We start from the raw sequence: 12503 nt of genomic DNA, 5'->3' as shown, positions 1-12503 counted from the left end.
TGTGGCAAGTTCAAGTTGGTTTGTCCCAACACATTCACCCAAACTGACCAAAGTGAAAGCAGGTAGCAAGATTATAAGGCAGACATTATATCTGTAGCAGTACAAAGACTGCTTCAAAAGTTATGAGGTTAGATACGCACATTTGTTGTAGCACTATAAAAATCGCAGAGATGCTACATATATGTTCCTGCATGAAACAATATTGTCTGTAGCACAACTCTTTTTAGCCATGGGCAATGCCTGTATGATTAAATACATTTTAATAGGAGCTGTCCCAGGCTCTGAGCATTCCACAATACTGTGCTCCCACCCCTTGCTTCAAAGGAACAACTGTCTAGTCACAGCCATGAACCTGGGGCCTTGGCTATACAGTATTTCTGTTTATCTGGGTCTGCCACCCTGGGACTAATAATCCAGGCTGGTCAAGCCTGGCCTGAAGGTTCCAGTAGGATCTAATCCTAATCCTCCATCCACTCCCTGTCAACATAGTGGCCACCTGACCTGGGTGAGCTGACTCTCCACATCTCCCATATAAGCCTCTGATCTAGAATTGGAAGTGTCCAGGCAACAGGACTCTCAAACCTGATCCCAGACTGTTTTGCTGTTCCCTCCAGCCTGCTCTCCAACTCCACTCTGCCTGATCTCCTAACTTCCCGACTTCCTCTGCTCTCAGGTTGACTTACTAACTTCCTGACCCATCTTGTCCCTGGATTCTGCTCACTGCTCCTGACCCTGGGATGGCAACTTGATTCTCAAATGGCCACAGGCCTGGCCATCCATGACTCAAAGTAACAGCAGCCTGCTGCCTAGAGAGCATGCCTCTATAGCAACTTTTTACAGGGTACTGTGAACATATGTATGCCCTCATAATGCTGTATTTTTGTAGTGCTACAAGTTGTAGCATTTATAGCACTATAAATGCATGTCTGTCCATAGCTTAAGATTTTTGACATCATTTAGGTTTCCCAATAATCATAAATACAGTAATATGGTGGCTAGAGGTGTTATTAGTGATACTGAACTTCAGCAATAAACATGCACTGTAAAATTACCCACAGTAAGGCTCAAACAAGCCTACAGGCATATTGCTTGCTCTTTGCATTCCTTCTGCAGGAAGTTGATTTTGGAAATCTTCCTCCAAAACCTTTTGTTTTTTCTTCATAATCAATATTTTTCTACTGCTCTGAAATCCAAAACAACTAAAATTTTACTTTAGACACCCTGTCAAAGTAATCAGCATTAACTGAACAGAGGCAAGATCAAAGTGCCTGCTAGACAATTAGGGTAACTAGATTGTGTTTTCCTTCTTCCATTGTTCAGAAAACCGTGAGTGATCAAAGGGAAACAAGCTGTAGTGTAATTTCTTCAAGGGGTTGCTGATACACAAGGTCCCTTCTCACAAGTCACTTGTAACTTTCTTTTAATTTTTTTTGAGGGCCAAGTTAGAAATTATGGCAGGGGTGGAAAAAACACAGCAGATGTGGACTAAACCCCTTTACAATGGTGGAAGAACCAAATTGGACCTGACTTTTCCTGAGCCTCCACACTTCCACTTCCTTGCTCTTCCTCATCTAACTGAAGATACTCCTCAAAGCCATCATGGTCACATTTCTCTATGACTCCCCTCAAGGCTTACTGGAGGTCAAAGGAATGGTACTATTGCATATGGATATCCACAAAGCAAGGAGCACTAGCATTGCAATGTGACCTATGCTAGAGCATTGGTACACATCTGAGCTGTGGATAGAAACACAGGGTCAGAGCAGTGAATGGATATGTTAGAACAGTTTGGGGAGAAGGTGAACATCCCTCAGTGCTGAAAGAACAGGTTAGGGACTACTTAGAAATGCTGGGTGTGTACAAGTCCATGGAGCCAGATGGGATGCACCCAAGGGTGCTGAGGGAGTTGCCAGATGTGACTGCAGAGCCATTGCCCATCATCTTTGAAAACTCATGAAAAGGTGATTAGGAACAGTCAGCATGGATTCACCAGGGACAAATCATGCTTAACCAACCCGATTACCTTCTATAACAAGCTGACTGGCTCTGTGGATGTGGGGAGACTGGTGGATGTGGTGCACCTTCATTTTAGCAGCTATACTGCACTGACATAGCTGTGCTAGCAAAAACTTACATTACATACTGAGCTTTCTTCAGGATGCCTTTGTTCCATTTTAACTCATGTTGTTTTGGCAGCAGTTTAAGATATTCTGAAACAGCATAATTACTATGGCTGTGCGAAATGGCACCGTTCCATTTCGATGGAACAGCATTTTGTTTCGAATTTCGTTTAAATTCGAAACAGCTATTCTGTTTCATTTTGTCAAACCAGTTTTGCTGTTTCACCCATAGGCTATAATGGGGAAGCTCGAAACAGCCTATAACTTTGTCATTTCTGGCCTGCTTTGGATGAAACTTGCAAGAATGGTAGCCCCTTCTGAGAGCATGGTGCCTACTAAGTTTCAAGCAGATAGGTGCGGGGGGGGGGGGGGTCGGAGAAACTGCGCCTCAAAGTCTTGAAAGCAAAACTCATGTCACATGCACAGCTGGGTCAGAACTGCAGGCATGCTAGCCCCTGCTGAGGCCACAAAGCCTACCAAGTTTCAAGGAGATCGGTGCAGGGGTTTGGGGGAAACTGTACCTCAAGCTGCAGACAAGCAAAACTTGTGACATGGGTGACACTGTGTGTGTTAAGGAGCAACAGGGTGAGAGCTGTAGGCCTGCTAGCCCCTGCTGGGCCATGAAGCCAGCTTTCAAGGAGATAGGTGCAGGGGTTCTGGGGCCCTGCGCTTCTAGCTGCTGACAGGCAAAACTTGTGCGATGTCTTGGGGCACAGGGGGTGGGGGGGAAACTACCGCAGGTCTGGCTCCTATGCCCTGCTGTGGCCACAAAACTTGCCAGCTGTTAAGCAGATAGGAGATGGGGGGCGTTCTGGGGCCGTGCAACCCTAGCTGCTGACAGGCAGAACTCGTGACATGGGTGGGTGACACTGTGTGGGTGTGTTAAGGTGCACCCTCACTCAACTGACACCAAGGCAGAAAGCAGGGCAGTACAAACAATGCTGCCTTTTTTATGCAGTTTTTCCATCCCTCCCCCAGAGTACTGGGATTGGAAGGGACCTCAGGAAAGGATGATAGTCACTGGCCAGCTACAAAGTTAATAATGAAAGCACTCCTTCCCCCCCACTTTCCCCTTCCTCTCCTTACTTTAATTTGTTTTCCTTCAGGAAAACCCAGCTTGAGCTTCAAAAGGCAAAACGTTTAAAAAATTTTGAAACGTTTCAACTTGCCTCGTTTCGTTTCAAGGCTATTTTGAAGCTCTCTGTTTCATTTCGATTTCGCTGTTTCGAGCTCGAAATGAGTCAAAACAGCATTGAAACAAAACTGCCGGCGAAATTTTGCACAGCCCTAATAACTACCCCAAAAATCTGTGTCCTCACATGGGGTGTAATATATAATTAGAGTGGTGTAACTGTACCAGCATAACTAAACTGGTTAATTTCTCATAAAGAAAAACCCAAAGCCATCTGACCATGATCATGCAGGAAGCCCATAGAAAGGAGAAAGTGAACTCAAGGTTCTGCAAGTCCAAAGCCAGTATCATAACCACTCCAGCATCCTTCTTAAGTTGCTCTATCACTGCCCCTTCCTTTAAAGCATCACCTTGACTTACACCCGATGAGTTCCCACATCGTCTTCCCATCTCTGCAGCCTGCTGTCCCCACTCATGGGGAGAACAAGGCACTGCTGGAAAAGCAGAAAGACCGGCAGTAAGAGAGGTACAGTGAAGCAAATGTGAGGGAACCAAAGCACCTGGCTATGGCTGATATAGGTAAAAAGGACAAGGTGGTGAGAGAGAAGAGCTGGGCTGAAGTAAAAATTCACATTTTCTCAGCCTTTAAAACCTAGATTAAGACCCCAAAACTTCACTAATGAAGTCAACTTTGTTCACTGATAAGCTGGTGGCAGCTAAACTTCAGCAAATAAGGAAGAGAATATGAAGTTAAAGAACTTCCCCAAACCACCCCAAACCTACTCCACCCAGGCCACCCCATACTTCCTAAATGTCACTATTCTTGCTGAAACATTGCTTTCACTTGCCTGTTGCTTCTATATATGCCACCAGAATGCTGACAATCCTTATAGCAAGACACCTGCTATGGTCTCTGGGGGTGCCTATACATGAGTTCTGAGGCTGCTTCAATGCTGGAATTCTGGCGCATTGCAGCAGACTTGATTAATCTTAATCCCCCACACTTAAAAATTGCAGTGGGGGCACTTAAAGGCTTGAATGAGCTTAAGCATGGTACCCACGCTGCCATTTTTAAGCGCAGAGATGATGGTACATGAGACACAGCAGTGCATTAATTACAGCAGCTCTTGGAGCTGCTCTAATTAAAACATTGCTCCCTCCTCACCCCCAGAACAAGTGTAAAAGTGCCCTGGTAGACCAATTCACTGCTGAGATGAGACATAGCTGATCCTTCAAAGTATACATGGACTACTTCTAAGTATCAAGTACAGTTCTCCCAACCTTGTCCTGCTAATGCTCAGACTGTTCAAGGCAGGTACACCTAGGTAATGAGAGCAGGTGGAATCCACGTACCCAAGTGCCACAACTCAAACTTTCAGACTGCACTACTTACACTGTCACATTATTAGGATGAGTTAAGGCTGGAAGAGATGATCTAGTCTCAACTCCTATATAAGAGGCTAGAGAATCTCTCTGAACCAGTTAACCTCCAAGATACCACACTACCCTACCTTCCATCTCCATATTTAAGTCAAGAGGAGGGAAGAGGTGGTCACACAATTAGGGATTTTTAGCTTAAATCTTCTAGCTTTATTTTTCAGAAGCTGAAATGTAGCCATTTTTCATTACGTAGCCTTAACTCTGGAGTAGACTTAGGGTGGTGGGGAGAAGCTGTGTTCTATAACTTGGAATTTTCTTGCTTATTTCACTACTCTCCACATACTGGAATGTCACCAGCCCATCACTGAGCAGCATTAATTGTATTAATGAAATTTTGGGCAATTTAAATGAACTCATTCTTTGAATTCTTTAATTTAACTCAAATTAATAGTTAGAATTTTTCACACTTCCGTTTGAACTCCACAGCTTCTTTGACTTTTCTTAATAGGATTTAATATAATCTGGATTATTATGCTTCTGATTTCATACAAGTCCCTACACAAAGCCAGAAGCCTTTCATACCAATGTCAAGTCATCTGTTTCAAGTGCTGGACAATCTGCACGCTTGCAGGTTTGGGCAGGTTCTGCAGTAAAACTGTGTTGGCATACATTTTTAAAAAGTTACAAGAAGCTTTTTTTCATGCTACAGCCTAAGGCTTTTCAACCCTAGGAGTTATGAAGCATCTCTGAGGTCTAACATCCCTAAAATTATAGTTTGGCAGTGTGGAAAAGGAAGGGTTATCAAGAAGCAAGAGTACCCTGTTTTTGCATTAAAAACTTCACTCAAAGATGAATTCTTTAATGCAACCCCCTAACGGAAATGAAGAGTTTGAGGACATAACCCCCAATTTAGAGAGCAAAAATTGCTCTAGTACGGGTAACTTACCTGAGACCACAAAAAAGAGTCTATCAAACACAGACAAAAAGTCCCGGGGCTCCCATGTCTGAACTCAGTCCATAATTGAGGGAAAAAACAGGTGAGGGCCTTTAACGGGGTTAAACACATGAGACCTAAATCTAGTATGTCTGTATCTTCAGGTGTTCAAATACAAATACAACATTTTAGTATACCTTATTCACTTAAGTAAACCCAGTTAAAATCAACAGGATGAAGCCATCAGGGACTCACATCTATTGCATCCCTTTCAAAAATACGTAGCTGCAGAAATAGTTCAAGCTTGATCTTGCGCTCCTGAAAAAGTTCTTCCATCTGAGACTGGGCTTCATCCAGCTGCTGTAGGACTGTCTCTATGTGGTTGATAGAGCTGTTGTGAGGGGTCTTGTTACTAGAAATTGCAGAATCCCTATTTAAAGTGGAAAGAAAGGAAAAGGAATATGAAAATACCAACAGGAATCAAATTACAAAAAAAGTGAGCTGCTACATGTTTGTGACAAAATTCTTTAAGAGAGGACCTTCCTAGTAGCATTGTTTATACTAATTGTTTTAAAGTATCACATGCTGCAATTGAGTGAAACATCAGCACAAGCTTTTTTTTCCTCTCTTGCTTATTTCTTCAACAGAGTTATATTTGTTTTTAGTACACATTTAAAATGCCTTTTTTAACAGCTAACATCTAAACCTATATTTAAAGCTAACTGTCAAGAAGTGAGAAAAATGGACATTTATTATACTGTATTTCCAAGAAATTAACAAAGCTGAATTAAACTGAAAAAGAAATGTATTTCTATATTTAAGCATGCAGTGTGTATGCGCGCACGCACACGCACACACACACACTGTAACATCCACTTTTGCAAGGTAGAAGAGTGCTTCAACATGGAAAGAGACCACGGAATTAAGTTAACAATAATAATGGAAAAGACCACATTGTTTCTACTTTAAAAAAAAGTGAAAAAGTCATTTTGTGCCTTGTCTAACATAACTCTAAAAGGCTGGTCAGTTATTCAGTCATTCTTAGGCATGGTAGGTCAGACTGATGGGACAGAAGCTCACTCATATCACAAAAAAGGGTATTCTGTGAAAATGAAACTGTCCTTTATGTGAAGCTAATGCTCAAGAGCTCAACTTCCTGAAAACAAAGAGTTAACTGAGATCAGCATAGAATCAAACAACTAATGGCATTGCTAATATTTACATTAAAGCCAGGTAACAGAATACTCCCACCCCACCCCACATTAAACTAATAAGGATAATGATTCATGCAGTACTAGAAGGATACCAGAGAACAAAATTATAAAGAAATATGCTGAATGCTTTAGAATAAGGCAATCAAAGGATTTAATATCAATTTGTCTAAAAGCCATTACCTTAGTTGCTGAATAAGATCTTCCCCTTCCTTGATAACATTGACTGTCACTTGCAGAGTGGTCTGTTGCTGCTGACCAAAACGTTTGATCAGGTCTTGCACAGCCTCAACAGACTCTGCATACACATCATCAAGCAGCTCTTTCTGTAACTCTTCAAGCCATGTCCACAGCTACAACAGAAGAGGAAAGGACACCAGTGTCATGCAGGCAGACACTCCTCCATGTTCATCTCCTTGGGTAAAAGGAAACAGATGGGGGAAGCAACAGGATTTGCTTCCTTTTATAGGAAATTCCCATCTATTTTTCTTTTTTAAGACAGTGAACTAGTCTGCAAAGGAAGGTTTTTCCTTTGTGGAAAAAGCTGATTTTTATCCATGCTGCGAAGTCATCGTTTGCTTTCCCAGTTCCTGACTATATGGGAAAGTGTAGCACAGAATTCAGTCAGAATCCCATCTGCAGCTCTGTGGCATAGTTACTGGGAGGGAAATGCTATGGTAACAATCCCTGAGAGAAGGAAGGAAGGTAACAATCCCTGAGGGAGGGAGGGAAGGAAGGAAGGAAGGGAGCTGCATCTCAACAATCATCAAAATTTACACTGCCAGGTTAACACATACACGGTACTTTTAAGAGGTTGTAGACCACTAATCTGGCCAAAAGATGCATCAGAAAACAAAACCAAACCAAAAAAAAAAAAAAGCCTCCTTACACTTCTCTCTGCCTTCTGAACTGAGAAAAGGCAAGGCAATCAACGTAATATGAATCTATTTAATTCTTGTGATTATATTGTCCAATAGAGTACAGTCCCCTACTGAAACAAAGCAAAATATGCATTGGTTGAAATAACTGCAACTAAACTAATCTAATGAGCCTAATCACTTAAATCTTTGAAGTTTGTGTAACCCCAAACTGTTATAACACATTTTAGTTTATGGTGAAACAAATAGGTAAACACTTAGTGGTGTTGAATCAATGGTAACATAGCTTTGTTCCCCTTAAGTTGATAGACTAGGCTGCTAAAGCATGAGTATCTGTGAACACATTATGCCCCAACATTGTTAACCGCCAGACATCTATTGTTGAAAATAATCCAAATACTGTTCTCCAAGCAATGGAGAACACAATGACAGTAAAAATATTCCTGTGAGTCTGGGTCCATAAATTCAAGAATGATGATAATCTGAATCAGTTAATTTTAATATTTCTAAAGGGAAGAAATACCATCGAGTTTCCTCACATAAAGAACTGTCACCCAACCACTAGTATTTTATATAAAAGTTAGTTAATATTTGTACAACGTTCAAATGCTAGTCTTTATGGAGTCTTGAACAAACCTTTCAGGTATAATGAAACTGAAGAAGAAATGTAAGAATTTGTACTCAGTTTGAAGGGTATTTGGTTGTCACCATGTTGATCTCAGGACATAAGCAGGCCAGGTTCTTTGGGAAGATGCGATATCTTTTATTAGAATAACTGACTAATTGTAAAAAAGTTCTTTGCAAGCTTTCAGGCACAATCACCGTTCTTGAGACAGAGGGAGAGTCTCTGCCATTCTGAGATCTCCAAGGAATGAAAGAAGCCAAAAGTGCGGCAGGATGTCATTGAGAAGGTAAATAAGTAGAAATTAGGAAAACAAAAGGGAGAGAAGGAAAGGGGGAGGGCGGGGAGTGAGGGAGAAGAAAGCCAAAGGTAAGTAAGGGAGATTCTACTGTAGTAGTTTTCCAAGGTAGAAAAGAGGCAGTCTGTAAAAAAGTAAATAGCTGGAATTTAGAAAAACAAAGGGTAGACAAGGAGGGTGGAGTGGAGAAGGAAAGTGTAAAAGGTCAGTTCTGGCTGGTGAATCAGATGTCAGGCACGCTGTAATGTATTACAAATCCAATATCTATATTGAGTCCATGATTTTTTGTATCCAGTAGATTTATGATGTGAAGTTCGTAGGCTTGTCTATGAAAGGTGTTTTGTAAGTTCTCTTTGAAGATTAGAACTGAGAGATTGGAGAGGGAGTGATTGTCCCGTGATGGGTAATGGGGGCACAGGTAATGGGGGGGACACTTCTCACAAGACAATCGTTCCCTCTCCAATCACTCAGTTCTAACCTTCAAAGAGAACTTACAAAACACCTTTCGTAGACAAAACCCTGTGCTCTACAGCCTTATCAATCTCAGATTGCGGCCCAAGAAAAGACCACCTCTTAGGCTTCTAGTATATTAAAAACATGCACAGACAGACTTCAATTTCTCTATACCTATACTATATCTACCCCTAAACTCATCAAGGTGAAAGGACACAGATGCCTGAATAACCCTGAACCATGTGCACTCTTTTAAGTCCTTTTACACATGAAACTACTAGCTAATATGTCCCCCAACCATAAAATAATATACAGCAATATACTGGAAACATATATACATATGTATGGTCTATGTCATTCAACAACTGTCATCCCTATCAACCCTTGGAAAGGCCACAGCTACCTAACACATAGCTAAAGAATGGACCTTAAGGCAGGGGTATCAAACAAATGGCCCGTGGGCTGGGTCTAGCCTGTGGATCCATAACATCTGGCCCCAACTGCTGTCCACAGGTCTCAGAGTGATCACAAGCAGCATGCGGGGTGCACTGGATGGTGCCGTGTGCTGCATGGGGAGCTTGCTCCAGCTCATATCTCAGGTCTGTGCTTCATGCAGTGGCTGCTCTGGGGCTCATGGGCCACACTGAATTGCCTGGTGGTGGTAGTGATGGCAGCTCTGGGACAGTGCTGCATGGCCCTGTGGCAGTAGGCCTAGATCTAGAATGCAAGGCTGGTCTGTGGGTCTAGTGTGGCCCATGGACTGGCCCTGTGCCACTCATCCAGTCCACAAGGCCAGATAAGTTTGACAGCCCTACTTTAAGGCATATTGTACAATTGAGAGGAACAGGAAAGGGAAGCCCAACTTGCACCCCTTCCTCCCTACACAAACAAGAAAACCGCCCCCTCCCAGGCTTGCTTCACAACACGCACAAAAACAACAGATCTTTAGGAATGTTCCTCCCCACCTATTGATATACCACATTCTGCAGTAGACGTGTAGGATCCATGCATTCTGGTGGCTATAGTATAACACAAGCATTACAGCAGTTGTGTTAATAACTAAGGCTTGAAAAGTAAGAAGGACTGAGAATTTTTATGTGTTCACTCATGGAGATGTCACTGGCCTTTTGCATCATAATTGCAGTATTTTTTAAAAGATATTGTACATAAAAATGCCAGCTATAAAATATTATTACATAAGAGGAGATTCAGGCTTAAAAGTCTATCAATAAACTTTTTTTTGGATACACTTCTTCAAGTATGAGAAAGAAGCAGACAGGCTAAGTTAAACAAAAAACATTTTATTTAGCTCCATATAAATAAAAGCAGTCACTTAAGGAGTGATGATGGATGGCTGTGAAATAGGAACAAAGAGAAGCGATCAGAAGTAGCTTCAAAATGAGATAAATGAAGTTGAGTGGACAACCTAATAAAGTAGAAGCACAAAAACATTCAAAAAGAAGTCATCATTATCTGTGGAATGCAGAGAGGCAGGTAGAGACTGTAAGTAGACTGAAAAGGTCCATAAACGATTATTGTCCGTATTCAATCCACTGCTTTAGTGCCCAGTAAAGTTATGAATTTTTTTTCCCAGGCCAACCTTTTGAAGGCATTTTATTGAGTATCCTTGAGGACAAGGAGTGTGAGGTCAGAAAGGGAGTGGATGTTTTGTGGAGGAAAAAAAAAAAAAAAAAAAAAAAAAGTATTCTTCTCCTAGTGACTGCTTGTCTGCCCATCTTGTTCCAATGATCCCTCATTCTGAAGCATAGCTTTTTTCAACTTTCACCCACATACTTTCCACGAGGGCATCTGGTGCATGGGATGAGATGTACCATGTTCTGAGATAAACACATGTAAGATCCATGGATTCTAATGGTTTTTTTGTGAGGGATGCTGATTATAGTGGCAGTAGAGATATTCACAGGTTGTTGCTGAGCCAGTGTTTGACCTATTTAGTGTGTGCTGATCAGAGGGGAGTGCGCTTCTGATGAGTTTGGCAAGGTTTGGAGACTGTTTGAAAGCCAGCAGCAGAGACACTGGGCCTACGGACAGATATTACACATAAACCAGTTATAAGTGATAAGAAAGTGGCTTAAACCTGTAACAGAACAGATATTCAGTGCACATAAACTAGTTGGAAGATGGCTGAAACCAGTTTGATATAAAACTGGTTGAACATAGTAGCAGACTTGACCAATTTGGCTTAAACCAGTTTATACAATATCTGTCCCAGACACCTTCCTAGTTTAACCTAAACCAGAGTCCCCCAGCATCCCAGATGCTTTGCAGTCATGGGCAGGGCTGTCTGCCGGAGCAGAGCAGGGTTGGTTCTGCCCCTCTCCTTCCTAACCAGAGCACAATCACTGCTCCCGTTGGCTGAGGAACTGCAGTGGCTGTCAGGCTTCCCCCTGCCCCCTCTTTCTCCCACCCCTCTGGCTGCTTAAGCAGGGATCCCCCTCCCACCCCTCTCCCATGGCAGGGTCCCCAAGTCAGGGACTCTGGCATCTGGCCATGCGCACCCCCCATGCTAGCTAAGGCTGAGAGGTGTTTGTGTGGGCCTCCAATGTCACTGGAACAAAGGGCAGACAGCTAGCAGCTTCCAAATGCAAATGCATCCTGCAGATAAGAAGAGATTGAAACTGATGATAGAGATGCTTTCTTTTGTAGGACTTGATGGGTCAATAAACTTTGTTCTGACAAGCAACCTGCTAGCTGCAATCTGTCAGTCTTTAAGAGGGGACAGAGAAAGGTGTTAGAAATTACCTGATTTGCAGATAGTCTGAGGAAGCAGGGAGAGGGAGATTGAAAAGCTCAGTATCAACAAATGCAGGGTCTGGCAACAGTTCTGCCCCTCAAGCAGCCAGCAAGGAAAAGCCTGGGACTGCAGGCAGTGCTGGGGTTTACACTCCTCCCTAATGAGAATGTCCTGCCAGGGCCTGGCCACCGCCCCCTCAAGTTCATCACCGCATGTGCCTACATTTTTGGAATGAAAAGGAAATGTCTATTCACCTCCAAATCAGTTCAAGCTTTGCAGGTTAGACTAACCTGCAAAGATTGAACCAATTCAGACTCAGGCTTTTTGAATATCTGTTCCTAGTCTGGGAAACTCTCTCAAGGTCCTATCCTCTCAACTGTAGGCTTTAATTGTTTGATGATGCTTCTTTTACATTCCAGTATAGGATGGTATGGGGCAACCAGGGTGTCTCGGGACCCGAAGAAGTGGGGAAGACATCTATGGTTGGTCCAGTGAAAGACATCACAACCATCCCTGCCTTCTTCCCAAGAAACAAAAACTGAAAAAAGCCTTTTGGCTCTCATAGTTTTGGCAGCTCGAATACTCCAGCCTTACTTCTTTCAATTAGATACATAGATCCAGTTAAATTTGTCCAGTTCCCCAAATGAGAGAAAGAGACCTTCTGATCTGGATACTCATTTTGGTGATAAACAGTGAAGTATAAAAACATCTGAAATTCAT

At 42.4% G+C, this 12503-nt stretch overlaps 1 protein-coding gene across 4 annotated transcripts in view; it reads right to left on the bottom strand.

Annotated features, from left to right (window-relative positions):
- TRIO (trio Rho guanine nucleotide exchange factor) overlaps positions 1–12503 on the bottom strand; it is a 394215-nt gene that overhangs the window by 182416 nt on the left and 199296 nt on the right. For all 4 annotated transcript variants that reach the window (XR_016442705.1, XM_090049848.1, XM_090049849.1 and 1 more), the window contains 2 exons: positions 6961–7130; positions 5822–5996 (listed from right to left, as the gene is read on the bottom strand). Coding sequence is in view for 3 of the 4 variants with exons in the window: in XM_090049848.1 (XP_089905974.1) it covers positions 5822–5996; positions 6961–7130 (345 nt within the window). In the remaining variant the exon portion in view is untranslated. The remainder of the gene's footprint in view (positions 1–5821; positions 5997–6960; positions 7131–12503) is intronic.

Source organism: Crocodylus siamensis, chromosome 5 (assembly GCF_052110815.1).
Source record: "Crocodylus siamensis isolate JL-2025a chromosome 5, ASM5211081v1, whole genome shotgun sequence".
NCBI lineage: Eukaryota > Metazoa > Chordata > Crocodylia > Crocodylidae > Crocodylus > Crocodylus siamensis.
Note: the sequence above shows the minus strand (reverse complement) of the source record. Positions and strands in the feature narration are given on the sequence as shown.